Here is a 14,571-nt window from a genome sequence, read left to right as displayed (position 1 = left end):
TTGTCCCATCTGACCTGCGGAAGGTCATACCCTTGGACAGATGGACCCGAGATAGTCACCAGAGAAGAGAATCTCTGGTTTCTTGGTCCGGATTTAACAGGAGAACAAATCTGTGTAATCCCCGTTCCTCTGGCTGAGCATGCATAGTTGCAGTGGTCTGAAATGTAGGCGTGCAAACGGTACTATGTCCCTTGCCGCTACCATTAAGCCGATTACATTCATGTACTGAGCCACCAAAGGGCGTGGATGGAATGAAGAACACGGCAGAAATTTAGAAACTTTGACAACCTGGACTCCGTCAGGTAAATTTTAATTTCTACAAAATCTATCAGAATCCCTAGGAGGGAAACCCTTGATATTGGGGATAGAGAACTCTTTCCTTGTTCACTTTCCACCCATGCGATCTCAGAAATGCCAGTACTACGTCCGTATGAGACTTGGCAACTTGGATGTTTGACGCCTGTATCAGGATGTCGTCTAAATAAGGGGCCACTTCTATGCCCCGCGGCCTAAGGACCGCCAAAGTGACCCCAGAACCTCCATAAAGATTCTAGGGGCTGTAGTTAACCCAAAGGAAAGAGCTACAAACTGGTAATGCCTGTCTAGAAAGGCAAACCTGAAAAACCGATGGTGATCTTTATGCATCGTAATGTGAGGATAAGCATCCTTCAAATCCATTGTAGTCCTCTATTGACTCTCCTGGATCATAGTTAAGATGGTACGAATAGTTTCCATCTTATATGATAGAATTCTAAAGAATTTGTTTAAGATCTTTTAGATCCAAAATAGGTCTGAAGGTTTCCTTACCTTGGGAACCACAAACCGATTTGAGGAAAACTGTGTCCCTGTTCCTCTATTGGAACTGAATGGGTCACATACACAATGCAAGAATGTCTCTTTCTTTATCTGGTTTGCAGATAAATGTGAAAGGCAAAAACTCCCCTTTTTTGGGGGGGGAAAGCTTTGAAATCCAGAAGATATCTCTGGGGTATAATTTCCAATGCCCAGGGATCCTGGGCATCTCTTGCCCACGCCTGGGCGAAGAATGAAGTCTGCCCCCTATAGGATCCGTTACCAGATAGGGGTCCGTTCCTCATGCTGTTTTAGAGGCAGCAGCAGGCTCCTTGACCTGCTTATCTTTGTTCCAGGTCCGGTTGTCTCCAGACCGCCTTGGACTGAGCAAAAGTTCCTTCTTATTTTGCCTTAGAGGAAGTTGATGCCACACCTGCCTTGAATTTTCGAAAGGCACGAAAATTAGGCCTTTTTTGTCCCTTGATTTGGACCTGTCCTGAGGAAGGGCATGATCTTTTCCTCCAGTGATATAAGTAATAATCTCCTTCAAACTAGGCCTGAATAGGGTCTGCCCCTTGAAGGGAAGTTAAGTAGCTTATTTATTAAAGTCACGACAGCTGACCATGATATAAGCCATAGCGCTCTGCGCGCCAGTATAGTAAAAAACAGAATTCTTAGCCGTTAGTCTAGTCAAAGGAACAAAGGCATCAGAAAACAAAGGAATTGGTTAGCTTAAGTGCTCTAAGCTTGTCAAATATATTCATCCAATGGAGCCTGTAAAGCCTCATCAAGAGACTCAAACCAGAACGCCGCAGCAGCAGTGACAGGAGCAATGCGTGCAAGGGGCTGCAGGATAAAACCTTGTTGAATAAACATTTTTTATCCATTGGATCTAAAAAAGCACAACAGTCCTCGCCAGAGGTAGTGGTACGCTTAGCTAGAGTAGAAACTCTTCTCTCCACCTTAGGAACTGTCTGCCATAAGTCCCGTGTGGTGGCAACTATTAGAAAACATTCTTCTAAAAAATAGGAGGGGAAGAGAACGGCACACCTGGTCTATCCCATTCCTTATGAAAAATTTTAGTAAACCTCTTTAGGTATTGGAAAAACATAAGTACACACCGGCACTGCATATTATTTATCCAGTCTACACAATTTCTCTGGCACTGCGATTGTACACATTCATTCAGAGCAGCTAAAGCCTCCCTGAGCAACAAGTGGAGGTTCTCAAGCATAAATTTTAAATGTAGAAATATCAGAATCAGGTTAAATCATCTTCCCTGAGTCACAAATATCACCCACAGACTAAGCATATTGTGAGGTAGTATCAGACATGGTTCTTAAAGCGTCTGTATGCTCTGTATCTACCCCCAGAGCTGTTTTGCTTTCCTTTAATTTCAGGTAGTCTGACTAATACTGCTGCCAGTGTATTATACACAACCTTTGCCATGTCTTGTAAAATAAACGCTATGGGCGCCATTGATATACTTGGCGCCATTTGAGCATGAGTCCCTGGAGCGGGAGTCAAAGGGTCTGACACGTGGGGAGAGTTAGTCGGCATAACTTCCCCCTCGACAGAATCCTCTGGTAAAATAAACGCTATGGGTGCCCTTGATGTACTTGGCGCCATTTGAGCGTGAGTCCCTAAAGCGGGAGTCAAAGGGTCTGACACGTGGGGAGAGTTAGTCGGCATAACTTCCCCCTCGACAGAATCCTCTGGTGATAATGTTTTTAAATACAAAAAATGATCTTTATTGTTTAACATGAAATCAGTACATCTGGTACACATTCTAAAATGGGGTTCCACCATGGCTTTAAACATAATAAACACAGAGCCTCCTCTATGTTAGACATGTTAGAACTAATAAAGAGACTAGTAAGCTTGGAAAACACTTTAAATCAAGTTAACAAGCAAATATAACAAACGTTACTGTGCCTTTAAGAGAAACAAATTTTGTCAAAATTTGAAAAACAGTGAAAAAAGGCAGTAAATTAAACGAAATTTTTACAGTACATGTAATAAGTTAACAGAGCATTGCACCCACTTGCAAATGGATGATTAACCCCTTAATGCAAAAAACAGATAAAAAAAATAAAAAAAAACGACATTTTTTTAAACAGACACAACAAAACTGCCACAGCTGAGCTGTGGATTACCTTCCCTATAACTGTTTCTATGCAAAATTTAAGCCAGCCATGTGGAAAAATTAGGCCCCAATAAGTTTTATCACCAAACATATGTTAAAAAACGATTAAACATGCCAGCAAACGTTTTAAAACACATTCTTATAAGAGTATGTATGTCTATTAATAAGCCTGATCCAGTCGCTATCACTGCATTTAAGGCTTTACTTACATTACTTCGGTATCAGCAGTATTTTCTTAGTCAATTCCATTCCTTAGAAAAATATATTACTGCACATACCTTAGCATATATCTCTATCAATCAGCCTGGTACCAGTCGCTTTCACTGCATTTAAAGGCTGTACTTACATTACTTCGGTATCAGCAGTATTTTCTTAGTCAATTCCATTCCTTAGAAAAATATTTTACTGCACATACCTTATTTGCAGGAAAACCTGCACGCCATTCCCCCTCTGAAGTACCTTACTCCTCAGAATGTGTGAGAACAGCAACTGGATCTTAGTTACGTCTGCTAAGATCATAGAAAAAACGCAGGCAGATTCTTCTTCCAAATACTGCCTGAGATAAACAGCACACTCCGGTGCCATTTAAAAATAACAAACTTTTGATTGAAGAAATAAACTAAGTATAAAAAACCACAGACTCTCACGACCTCCTATCTATGTTGAGACTTGCAAGAGAATGACTGGTAATGGCAGTTAGGGGAGGAGCTATATAGCAGCTTTGCTGTGGGTGGACTCTTGCAACTTCCTGTTGGGAAGGAGAATATATCCCATAAGTAATGGATGATCCGTGGACTGGATACACTTAACAAGAGAAAATGGCTTACCGATCCCCAAGAGGGAAAATGACAGTCTTCTAGCATTACACAGTCTTGTTAGAAAATGGACTAGTCATACCTTGAGCAGAAAAGTCTGCAAACTGTTCCCCCCAACTGAAGTTCTCTGGGCTCAACAGTCCTGCGTGGGAACAGCAATTGATTTTAGTTACTGCTGCTAAAATCATACTCCTCTTTTAAACAGAACTCTTCATCCCTTTCTGTTTTAGAGTAAATAGTACAAACCGGCACTATTTTAAAATAAACTCTTGATAGAAGAATAAAAAACTACAACTAAACACCACATACTCTTCACCATCTCCGTGGAGATGCTACTTGTTCAGAGCGGCAAAGAGAATGACTGGGGGGCGGAGCCTGAGGAGGGGCTATATGGGCAGCTTTTGCTGTGCTCTTTGCCATTTCCTGTTGGGGAAGAGAATATTCCCACAAGTAATGGATGACGCCGTGGACCGGACACACCAATGTTGGAGAAACACTTATAAAAACAGGGGCACTTTCATTGATGAAAATTAACATTGCACTGGATTTGAAGAAATACTTACCTTTTACTCCTGCAAAACCGTATCGCTGATCTCAGCCTCAGTTCCTCTGTACTGACGTCAGAAATGACGAAAACCGGCTTCCTCCAATCATGGCTTGCACCCCAGAGCATCCAGCTCATGATGCCTGGCTGTGATTGGAGGAAGCCAGTTTCGTCATTGCTGTGGTCTACAGCAGGAAGAAAGAGGGGGATCGTTGATCCGGCTTTGCAAGAGTAAAAGGTAAGTATTTCTTCAAATCCAGTGCAATGTTAATTTTCATCAATGAAAGTGCCCCTGTTTTTAAAGTATTTTTAAAAACCGGGCACTCACTGATGAAAATTGACCACTTTAAAAGCCCGTTGTTTTGGAATGTGATGTCCAATAAGCTCATCAAGATACGATGGTTAGGTGTCCACATACTTTTGGTCATAAAATGTATATAAAATAATACACCCTACATTGCAAAAGGACAGCTTAACCAAATGTTTTAAAAGCATCTTATTACCTCCCTTCTGCTAAGGCAAGTTAGGAACAGAATTTAATGAGCTAAGTGCAATTACTAAATAGAATGTAGCAGGGATTGGTTCTGCAGTCAGGAGAATGCATTTCTAATTTTTACAGGAATTCGAAAAGAAATGAAAGGAAAATAGGACAAAATTAAAAAATGAAAGCATATTGTAAAACGTAGTTTTGTTTTCTTGTTTAAGTATAATTAAACATTGTATAGTAAATTCAAAATGTATTTTAAGTCCTTTTAAGGCCGGCTAATCGCTAACAACTTCAAGTCTTTGACCCCTCAGTGACAAAACAAACACAGTATTGACTTAAATGGGCGAAATCCAAATTTTTTCTTCTATAATTCAAATACCATTTTAAACATTCCAATTTACTTCTATTATCTAATTTGCTTCTTTCTTTAGATATCTTTTGTTGAAGAAATAGCAATGCACATGGGTGAGCTAATCACACAAGGCTTCTATGTGCAGCCACCAATCAGCAGCTACTGAGCCTATTTAGATATGCTTTTCAACAAAGGATATCAAGTGAATGAAGCAAATTAGATTGTAGAAGTAAATTGGAAAGTTGTTTAAAATTGCATGCTCTTTCTAAATTGTGATAGAATGTTTTTTGGGTTTTATGTCCCTTTAATGGGACATAAAAGTGCAAAAAGAAAAATGCTCCACAGTTTTAGAGCATTCTACTACTAAACTTTGCCTTGCATATACCTCCAAAGGGGTTAAACATATACTTAAAGTCAACTCCAGAGCAGCAATGCACTTGCTCCCAGTGATGCATTGTATGCTTTTCAATTAAAGGATAGCAAGAGAACAAAGTAAATTTGATAACAGAAGTAAATCAAAATGTCTCACAATTGCATGTTTTATGGTGAAATTCCTACAGTTTGAGTAACAGAGGAATAATCACTTCTGTAGTAAACTATGATACATACATACATATAGCAAGATAGCCGTCAACCGAAAACAGTATTAAGTTAATAGTTCTAAAATTGCTTAAGTTCAGAGTTTCATACAAATTTCCTATTAATAGACTATCAACAATATTGCTGTTCCCTACACAAATGTAAACAAATGACTAGTTGGGGTCTGAAGAACTTGTGAAGGAGGGAAAGAATAATCCCAATGGAAACCTAAATGTAAGTACCTAGTGGGGCTATCATGTCATGCAAGCACATCGAGGATAGCAATGGTCTTTGTTTAACATTTGGGGGAAGCCTAGGAAGACTTAGAGAGACACTAAATACATTTTATAATCATCGTATTGAGGTTATTCCCCACCTCCCTCTAGTCATGGGTGCCGCCATATTGAAATCTAGCTTTTAGTACATTCCAGTGCTGACCTGTTTGCACATGTGCAGTAAGTCTCCTTCAGATCACTGCAGTGTAACTTAGGTTCCATAATGGCAGCGCCCATGATTAAAGGGAGGTGCATGAAATGTATTTTATGTGCCTGTATGAAACAGTCTGTGATACCAGGAACCCTGTGTTTTACACCTGGCTTTATATATGGACACTGTGTGAAATTGTAGAAGCCTAAGACCAGCATGTAACCCGAAAGGTCAGGAAACAAATGCATATGCCTATAAGTGGCCATCACTTAGTGTACACATTATATAGTGTGTAGGCTCGTACAGTTTACGTGCTGACAGACAAAGCAAGTTACCTGTATATAACCTTGTTGGTCTATAAGCAGATTTTCTGGCTTCAGGTCTCTGTATATAAGATCCAGGGAGTGCAGATATTCAAAAGTTAATACGATCTGGGATGCATAGAAGCGGGCGTGAGGTTCACTGTAGAAAGAGAACCAAGGATGAGACAGTGTCTCCTTGCACAGGGTAAGGAATAATTCAAATATTGTATTCACTACAAACAGCACAGAAGACCACGATTGATGTCACCTAGTCAATTCTTAGCAAAATACAACTATAACCCAACTAGTTAAAAAAAAAAAAAATGGACATGAAACCCAACATTTGTCTTTCATGACTCAGAGAATACTTAATTTTAAACAGCTTTCTAATTTACTTCATTCTTTTAGTATCCTTTATTGAAGGAGCAGCAATGCACTACTGGGAACTAGCTGAAAACCAATGACAAGAGGCATTTGTATGCTGCCACCAATCAGCAACCTCTAAGCCCAAATAGGTATACTTTTCAACAAAGGTTAAAAAAGAGAATAAAATGAATCAGATAGAAATAAATTGGAAAGTTATTTAAAAGTGTATGCTCTATCTGAATCATGAAAGACAAGTTTTGGGTTTCATGTCCCTCTTTAAGGCAATCTAAACAGTTTCTCATTTGTAAGTTTCAATAATGGTCTATCTGCTAATTTAAAGCGAATGTCAACTCTCACAAATGAAAGCCCTGTTTTTGAAAATACTATTAAAAAACATAAATTATGCTTACCTGATAATTTCCTTTTCTTCTGATTGAAAGAGTCCACAGCTGCATTCATTAATTTTGGGAAATAAGAACCTGGCCACCAGGAGGCGGCAAAGACACCCCAGCCAAAGGCTTAAATACTCCTCTCATTCCCCTCATCCCCCAGTCATTCTGCCGAGGAACAAGGAACAGTAGAAGAAATATCAGGGTGAAAGGTGCCAGAAGATATATGGACGCCCCACATAAATTACGGGTGGGGAGATGTGGACTCTTTCCATCAGAAGAAAAGCAAATTATCAGGTAAGCATAATTTATGTTTTTCTTCTTAAATGGAGTCCACAGCTGCATTCATTACTTTTGGTAAAACAAAACCCAAGCTATAGAGGACACTGAATGCCAAGACGGGAGGGTAAAATAGGCGGCCCATACTGAGGGCACCAGGCCTGAACCTCTACACAATTAAAAAAAAAAACGCTTCATCAGAAGCTGAGAAAAGTTTAAGAGGAAAAGCCCCAGTGACACTGACTCACAGTTAGTCCAGAAACCAAACTAAATTAGAGACTGCAAACTGACTCGACTGAGCCAACAGTCCTCCAGGAGACACTGTCGCTCAACAAACGGTCCCCCACCGCTCATCTCCACAAATGGAGACACCAGCCGAAAACCCCCAAGGGGACAAGGCAAAGGAGAACCAAGGAAACCGAAAGGTCCCCTAATACAAAAAGGAACACCTCCAAGAGTGAGCCCAGCTCACACAAACCCACACCTATACCAAGCAAAACCCGGATAAGACCGGGCACAGAGATAGAACAGACATCTCCCCAATATCCTGCAAGCACGGAATGCAACGGAAGAGGCAAAGTCCTCTCAGTCCAGCCATAGAATACCAAGGTATTCGACCATGAAAAAGTGTGTAATAAACCCAGGTGAAAAACCCTGTGTTTGAGAACAGAGTCCACAACAGGATGACACAGAGGGTACTTGCGAGGAAGAAGAAGTCAAGCAAGAAACAGACTGCAAAAGCAACCCCCATACAGAGGGCACGTTCCAGGCAACCTAAGTCGCTGGACCTACACACAGGTTCCTGAAAAGGGGTAACACAAAAACCTCAATCGAGGTCCCCCGAGAAGGAGAGTATACTCTCAGAACCCGAAGGAAGAGAAAACCATCTTCTAATCAATGGAGCAAGTTGCAAGGAGAATCTATACCCTAGCAGACTAAGCTAACAGGATAGACTCAACAAGCTCACACATCCAGAGAAAACTGCGCGAACGCAGTTCCTTAGACCACTCAGCCATCCTGACCTGCAGACCCACACTCAGCTGGACCAACCCAGCCTCCGGAATCCAAGACAGGGAAACAAAAGAATCCCGAAACAGGTACAGGAACGAGCGCAAGGATAGCACAGCCATCCCCACAGAGCACAAGTGCAACCCAACTCTGAAACAGACAACAAGGCCGTAGACTTAAGGATCTATCAAAATAAAGGCCCAACAAGTCTGCTTGGATCCAGCAAGACCCCAGGGGGAACCAATCCCACCTTTCTGCCTCCTGTCCAGGAGAAGCCCCAAACATGGACTCCATTTCCACAGGGAGGATAATATCCCCTAAAGAAAAGGGATGATGCTGGAAGGGCAACAACTGTCCTCAAGGTCCGAAGGCACCGGCTAATGGAAAGTGAAATTCCCAATACAGATGTCCTAGAAAAAGACCCCCTACAAGTAGCTTGCCAAGCAGAGGCACAGCCAACCCATTTTCCTGCAGAGCAGGGAATCCACGGGAACACTGGCAAGCTGACCATGGGAATGCAACCCTAAGGCGCACCAGAAATTGGACATCCAGAGCCAGCAGCTGGGTATGAACCAACAACCCTTGAGGGCTCAAGCCACACGGCTACCCCCCGGTTGACATGGGCCACTCTGTGGCAAAGAGTAAAAAATACTCCAAAAACCTGGCCAACCATGACCAGGTGAGGTAGATGGAGCAAGGACATAGCCCAAGTTCCCACTACCGTAGAACACCCCGACCAGCCCTGAGATCCAAGATTCCAAAACCACCCAAGACTGGGTCAGTAAAAAGGCCAAGCATCAGCAACCGGAAGTCTCAAGGAGAAAACCAGGTCCGGTCACCTAATAGTTCAGGCAAACCTTACCCTAGAACTAAACACCCCAACTGGCCAAAAAGCCAGACACAAGGGTATGGATGCATATCCAGAGAATCCAGATAGCGAGAAGAACTCGAAAGCTCCGACCAAAGGAAGGAAGCATCCCTAGCTAAAGTCCAGCGCTCCAAGAAGCAAGGCTAGAAGTCGTATGAAGATACTTCTCAGAGCCTCAGGACAACCAAGGGACATCTCGAGGTCCAAAAAAATCCTACTAGCAGGACTAGTCTCCCTAACACCCCCGTACAAGCAGAGGACACAAGGAAGTGAAGGCACTAAGCCAACCCAGCTCCGGAAAACCCGCAGGGAACAACCCTCACCCAGAAACACAGATCCCTAAAAAGAGATCCACTCACCCGGAGGCAATGGAAGAAGACCCAAAGGCCTCTTTATAACTCAGTCAAGAGTAAGAGCTGCATCTAGATACACTAGAAACAGCTTTATGTACACCTGCAAGGTGTCAAGAGCTGCAACAGATTTCAAACTGCAAACCTTCCACATGCCAGACAGCTATCCTGTACAAGCTGTTGGATCAAGCCCCAAAAAACACATCCAGAGGCCTAAGAAAATAAAGGCCAAACCGCTAAATAGCAATAAGGGGCATTAAGGCATCCCACCCTCCACCACATGGGGGAGGAAACTCTACGATCTGATGAAATCAGATGTCAGAGCAACGCAGTAGAAAAAACTCCCCTGCCCGATCATCTATGACTGAAGGCTATAAGGACTGAAACAATCCTTCCCACCTCACGGACCCACAGTTCCTCTTGAATGCTTAGTTGAACATGAAAAACAACGATAGCCTGAGCACTCAACGCTTTAACCGAACCAGCCGAGCAGAACAGCGCCATGTGTATGAACAGCCGCAAGACTGAACGAACCCGACAGGACCAGCCTGCAGAAGTATGATTTGGTAGGGAACTCGCCTCTCAGAACACAGGACCCCCAGAGGCAGATGGCTCAGCAGTCCCTGGATTCCCCAAGCCCGAGGAACCAGGCGCTCTAAAATGGCATACGGAACAAAACGAGGCCTCTTCGGATTCCTCCCCGGACACAGAATCTGAAATCAAAATAGTCTCAGCATCAGAATCCTCCATAACTGGATAGAGGATATTTAAATACGGACTAAAGTATTAAAAAACTAAAACGGCACCTGACACCCCCAATGGCTGGGGCACTCACCACCTCCTATGACCAGACCCCTGCAGACTAGAAAATTTCCTTCGCCACGCAGTCGGGAATGCGGAAATGGAACAACGGAACGTAGCCACGCCCGAACACAAGGTGAACCGTACAGTCCAAACAAGTGCGCCCAGCCAAAAGGCTACGTCACTTCCAAAGGCCTTAATGTTCCAACTACGAGCCCCGTAAACATTGGACATAAGCAGGTTGAATCACATAAACATGATTATAACCCCCCCCCTGTTCAATAACCCCCCTCAGGAGATATTAACCCTTGATTCCAAGATACTAACAGAGACTCACTGGGACCATTATGTTATAAGTTAGACCCACAAGGTGGTAGCCTCTGGGGAAACATTCACATTACATTGCAAATAAAGTAAAATTAAACAATGTTACCGGAATCTACGCCGTGGAACAGGAACACGGCCCTTCAAGTGTGACTGATAGTAGCATCACCTCCGCCATGGACTTGAGAGAAGAAAGCAGGCAGCGAAGCTAAGTTCGACAACGCCGATTGCTTGAGGAGCTGTTAATATGAGTCGGGATGGTTTTGCAGAAAGAAACTCCCTACATCTCCAGACTTTCATCCAAGCCCTCACTGAGAGGCTGACAGGACTACTTAAAACTCCTGTCCCATGCCAAAGTGTGCTACCCTCCATAAAAGACAAAAAACAGAATTTATGTTTACCTGATAAATTACTTTCTCCAACGGTGTGTCCGGTCCACGGCGTCATCCTTACTTGTGGGATATTCTCTTCCCCAACAGGAAATGGCAAAGAGCCCAGCAAAGCTGGTCACATGATCCCTCCTAGGCTCCGCCTACCCCAGTCATTCGACCGACGTTAAGGAGGAATATTTGCATAGGAGAAACCATATGGTACCGTGGTGACTGTAGTTAAAGAAAATAAATTATCAGACCTGATTAAAAAAACCAGGGCGGGCCGTGGACCGGACACACCGTTGGAGAAAGTAATTTATCAGGTAAACATAAATTCTGTTTTCTCCAACATAGGTGTGTCCGGTCCACGGCGTCATCCTTACTTGTGGGAACCAATACCAAAGCTTTAGGACACGGATGAAGGGAGGGAGCAAATCAGGTCACCTAAATGGAAGGCACCACGGCTTGCAAAACCTTTCTCCCAAAAATAGCCTCAGAAGAAGCAAAAGTATCAAACTTGTAAAATTTGGTAAAAGTGTGCAGTGAAGACCAAGTCGCTGCCCTACATATCTGATCAACAGAAGCCTCGTTCTTGAAGGCCCATGTGGAAGCCACAGCCCTAGTGGAATGAGCTGTGATTCTTTCGGGAGGCTGCCGTCCGGCAGTCTCGTAAGCCAATCTGATGATGCTTTTAATCCAAAAAGAGAGAGAGGTAGAAGTTGCTTTTTGACCTCTCCTTTTACCGGAATAAACAACAAACAAGGAAGATGTTTGTCTAAAATCCTTTGTAGCATCTAAATAGAATTTTAGAGCGCGAACAACATCCAAATTGTGCAACAAACGTTCCTTCTTTGAAACTGGTTTCGGACACAGAGAAGGTACGATAATCTCCTGGTTAATGTTTTTGTTAGAAACAACTTTTGGAAGAAAACCAGGTTTAGTACGTAAAACCACCTTATCTGCATGGAACACCAGATAAGGAGGAGAACACTGCAGAGCAGATAATTCTGAAACTCTTCTAGCAGAAGAAATTGCAACTAAAAACAAAACTTTCCAAGATAATAACTTAATATCAACGGAATGTAAGGGTTCAAACGGAACCCCCTGAAGAACTGAAAGAACTAAATTGAGACTCCAAGGAGGAGTCAAAGGTTTGTAAACAGGCTTAATTCTAACCAGAGCCTGAACAAAGGCTTGAACATCTGGCACAGCTGCCAGCTTTTTGTGAAGTAACACAGACAAGGCAGAAATCTGTCCCTTCAGGGAACTTGCAGATAATCCTTTTTCCAATCCTTCTTGAAGGAAGGATAGAATCTTAGGAATCTTAACCTTGTCCCAAGGGAATCCTTTAGATTCACACCAACAGATATATTTTTTCCAAATTTTGTGGTAAATCTTTCTAGTTACAGGCTTTCTGGCCTGAACAAGAGTATCGATAACAGAATCTGAGAACCCTCGCTTCGATAAGATCAAGCGTTCAATCTCCAAGCAGTCAGCTGGAGTGAAACCAGATTCGAATGTTCGAACGGACCCTGAACAAGAAGGTCTCGTCTCAAAGGTAGCTTCCAAGGTGGAGCCGATGACATATTCACCAGATCTGCATACCAAGTCCTGCGTGGCCACGCAGGAGCTATCAAGATCACCGACGCCCTCTCCTGATTGATCCTGGCTACCAGCCTGGGGATGAGAGGAAACGGCAGGAACACATAAGCTAGTTTGAAGGTCCAAGGTGCTACTAGTGCATCCACTAGAGCCGCCTTGGGATCCCTGGATCTGGACCCGTAGCAAGGAACTTTGAAGTTCTGACGAGAGGCCATCAGATCCATGTCTGGAATGCCCCACAGCTGAGCGACTTGGGCAAAGATTTCCGGATGGAGTTCCCACTCCCCCGGATGCAATGTCTGACGACTCAGAAAATCCGCTTCCCAATTTTCCACTCCTGGGATGTGGATAGCAGACAGGTGGCAGGAGTGAGACTCCGCCCATAGAATGATTTTGGTCACTTCTTCCATCGCTAGGGAACTCCTTGTTCCCCCCTGATGGTTGATGTACGCAACAGTTGTCATGTTGTCTGATTGAAACCGTATGAACTTGGCCCTCGCTAGCTGAGGCCAAGCCTTGAGAGCATTGAATATCGCTCTCAGTTCCAGAATATTTATCGGTAGAAGAGATTCTTCCCGAGACCAAAGACCCTGAGCTTTCAGGGATCCCCAGACCGCGCCCCAGCCCATCAGACTGGCGTCGGTCGTGACAATGACCCACTCTGGTCTGCGGAATGTCATCCCTTGTGACAGGTTGTCCAGGGACAGCCACCAACGGAGTGAGTCTCTGGTCCTCTGATTTACTTGTATCTTCGGAGACAAGTCTGTATAGTCCCCATTCCACTGACTGAGCATGCACAGTTGTAATGGTCTTAGATGAATGCGCGCAAAAGGAACTATGTCCATTGCCGCTACCATCAAACCGATCACTTCCATGCACTGCGCTATGGAAGGAAGAGGAACGGAATGAAGTATCCGACAAGAGTCTAGAAGTTTTGTTTTTCTGGCCTCTGTCAGAAAAATCCTCATTTCTAAGGAGTCTATTATTGTTCCCAAGAAGGGAACCCTTGTTGACGGAGATAGAGAACTCTTTTCCACGTTCACTTTCCATCCGTGAGATCTGAGAAAGGCCAGGACAATGTCCGTGTGAGCCTTTGCTTGAGGAAGGGACGACGCTTGAATCAGAATGTCGTCCAAGTAAGGTACTACAGCAATGCCCCTTGGTCTTAGCACAGCTAGAAGGGACCCTAGTACCTTTGTGAAAATCCTTGGAGCAGTGGCTAATCCGAAAGGAAGCGCCACGAACTGGTAATGCTTGTCCAGGAATGCGAACCTTAGGAACCGATGATGTTCCTTGTGGATAGGAATATGTAGATACGCATCCTTTAAATCCACCGTGGTCATGAATTGACCTTCCTGGATGGAAGGAAGAATAGTTCGAATGGTTTCCATCTTGAACGATGGAACCTTGAGAAACTTGTTTAAGATCTTGAGATCTAAGATTGGTCTGAACGTTCCCTCTTTTTTGGGAACTATGAACAGATTGGAGTAGAACCCCATCCCTTGTTCTCTTAATGGAACAGGATGAATCACTCCCATTTTTAACAGGTCTTCTACACAATGTAAGAATGCCTGTCTTTTTATGTGGTCTGAAGACAACTGAGACCTGTGGAACCTCCCCCTTGGGGGAAGCCCCTTGAATTCCAGAAGATAACCTTGGGAGACTATTTCTAGCGCCCAAGGATCCAGAACATCTCTTGCCCAAGCCTGAGCGAAGAGAGAGAGTCTGCCCCCCACCAGATCCGGTCCCGGATCGGGGGCCAACATTTCA

General features: G+C 43.5%; 1 protein-coding gene across 3 annotated transcripts in view; it reads right to left on the bottom strand.

Annotated features, from left to right (window-relative positions):
• Positions 1-14,571, bottom strand: part of PRKACA (protein kinase cAMP-activated catalytic subunit alpha) — a 218,956-nt gene that overhangs the window by 67,415 nt on the left and 136,970 nt on the right. For all 3 annotated transcript variants that reach the window (XM_053718058.1, XM_053718056.1, XM_053718057.1), the window contains one exon: positions 6,477-6,603. In XM_053718058.1, the coding sequence (XP_053574033.1) occupies positions 6,477-6,603 (127 nt within the window). The remainder of the gene's footprint in view (positions 1-6,476; positions 6,604-14,571) is intronic.

Source organism: Bombina bombina, chromosome 6 (assembly GCF_027579735.1).
Source record: "Bombina bombina isolate aBomBom1 chromosome 6, aBomBom1.pri, whole genome shotgun sequence".
NCBI classification, from domain to species: domain Eukaryota; kingdom Metazoa; phylum Chordata; class Amphibia; order Anura; family Bombinatoridae; genus Bombina; species Bombina bombina.
The sequence above is the reverse complement of the archived record's forward strand: the minus strand, read 5'-3'. Positions and strand labels throughout refer to the sequence as shown.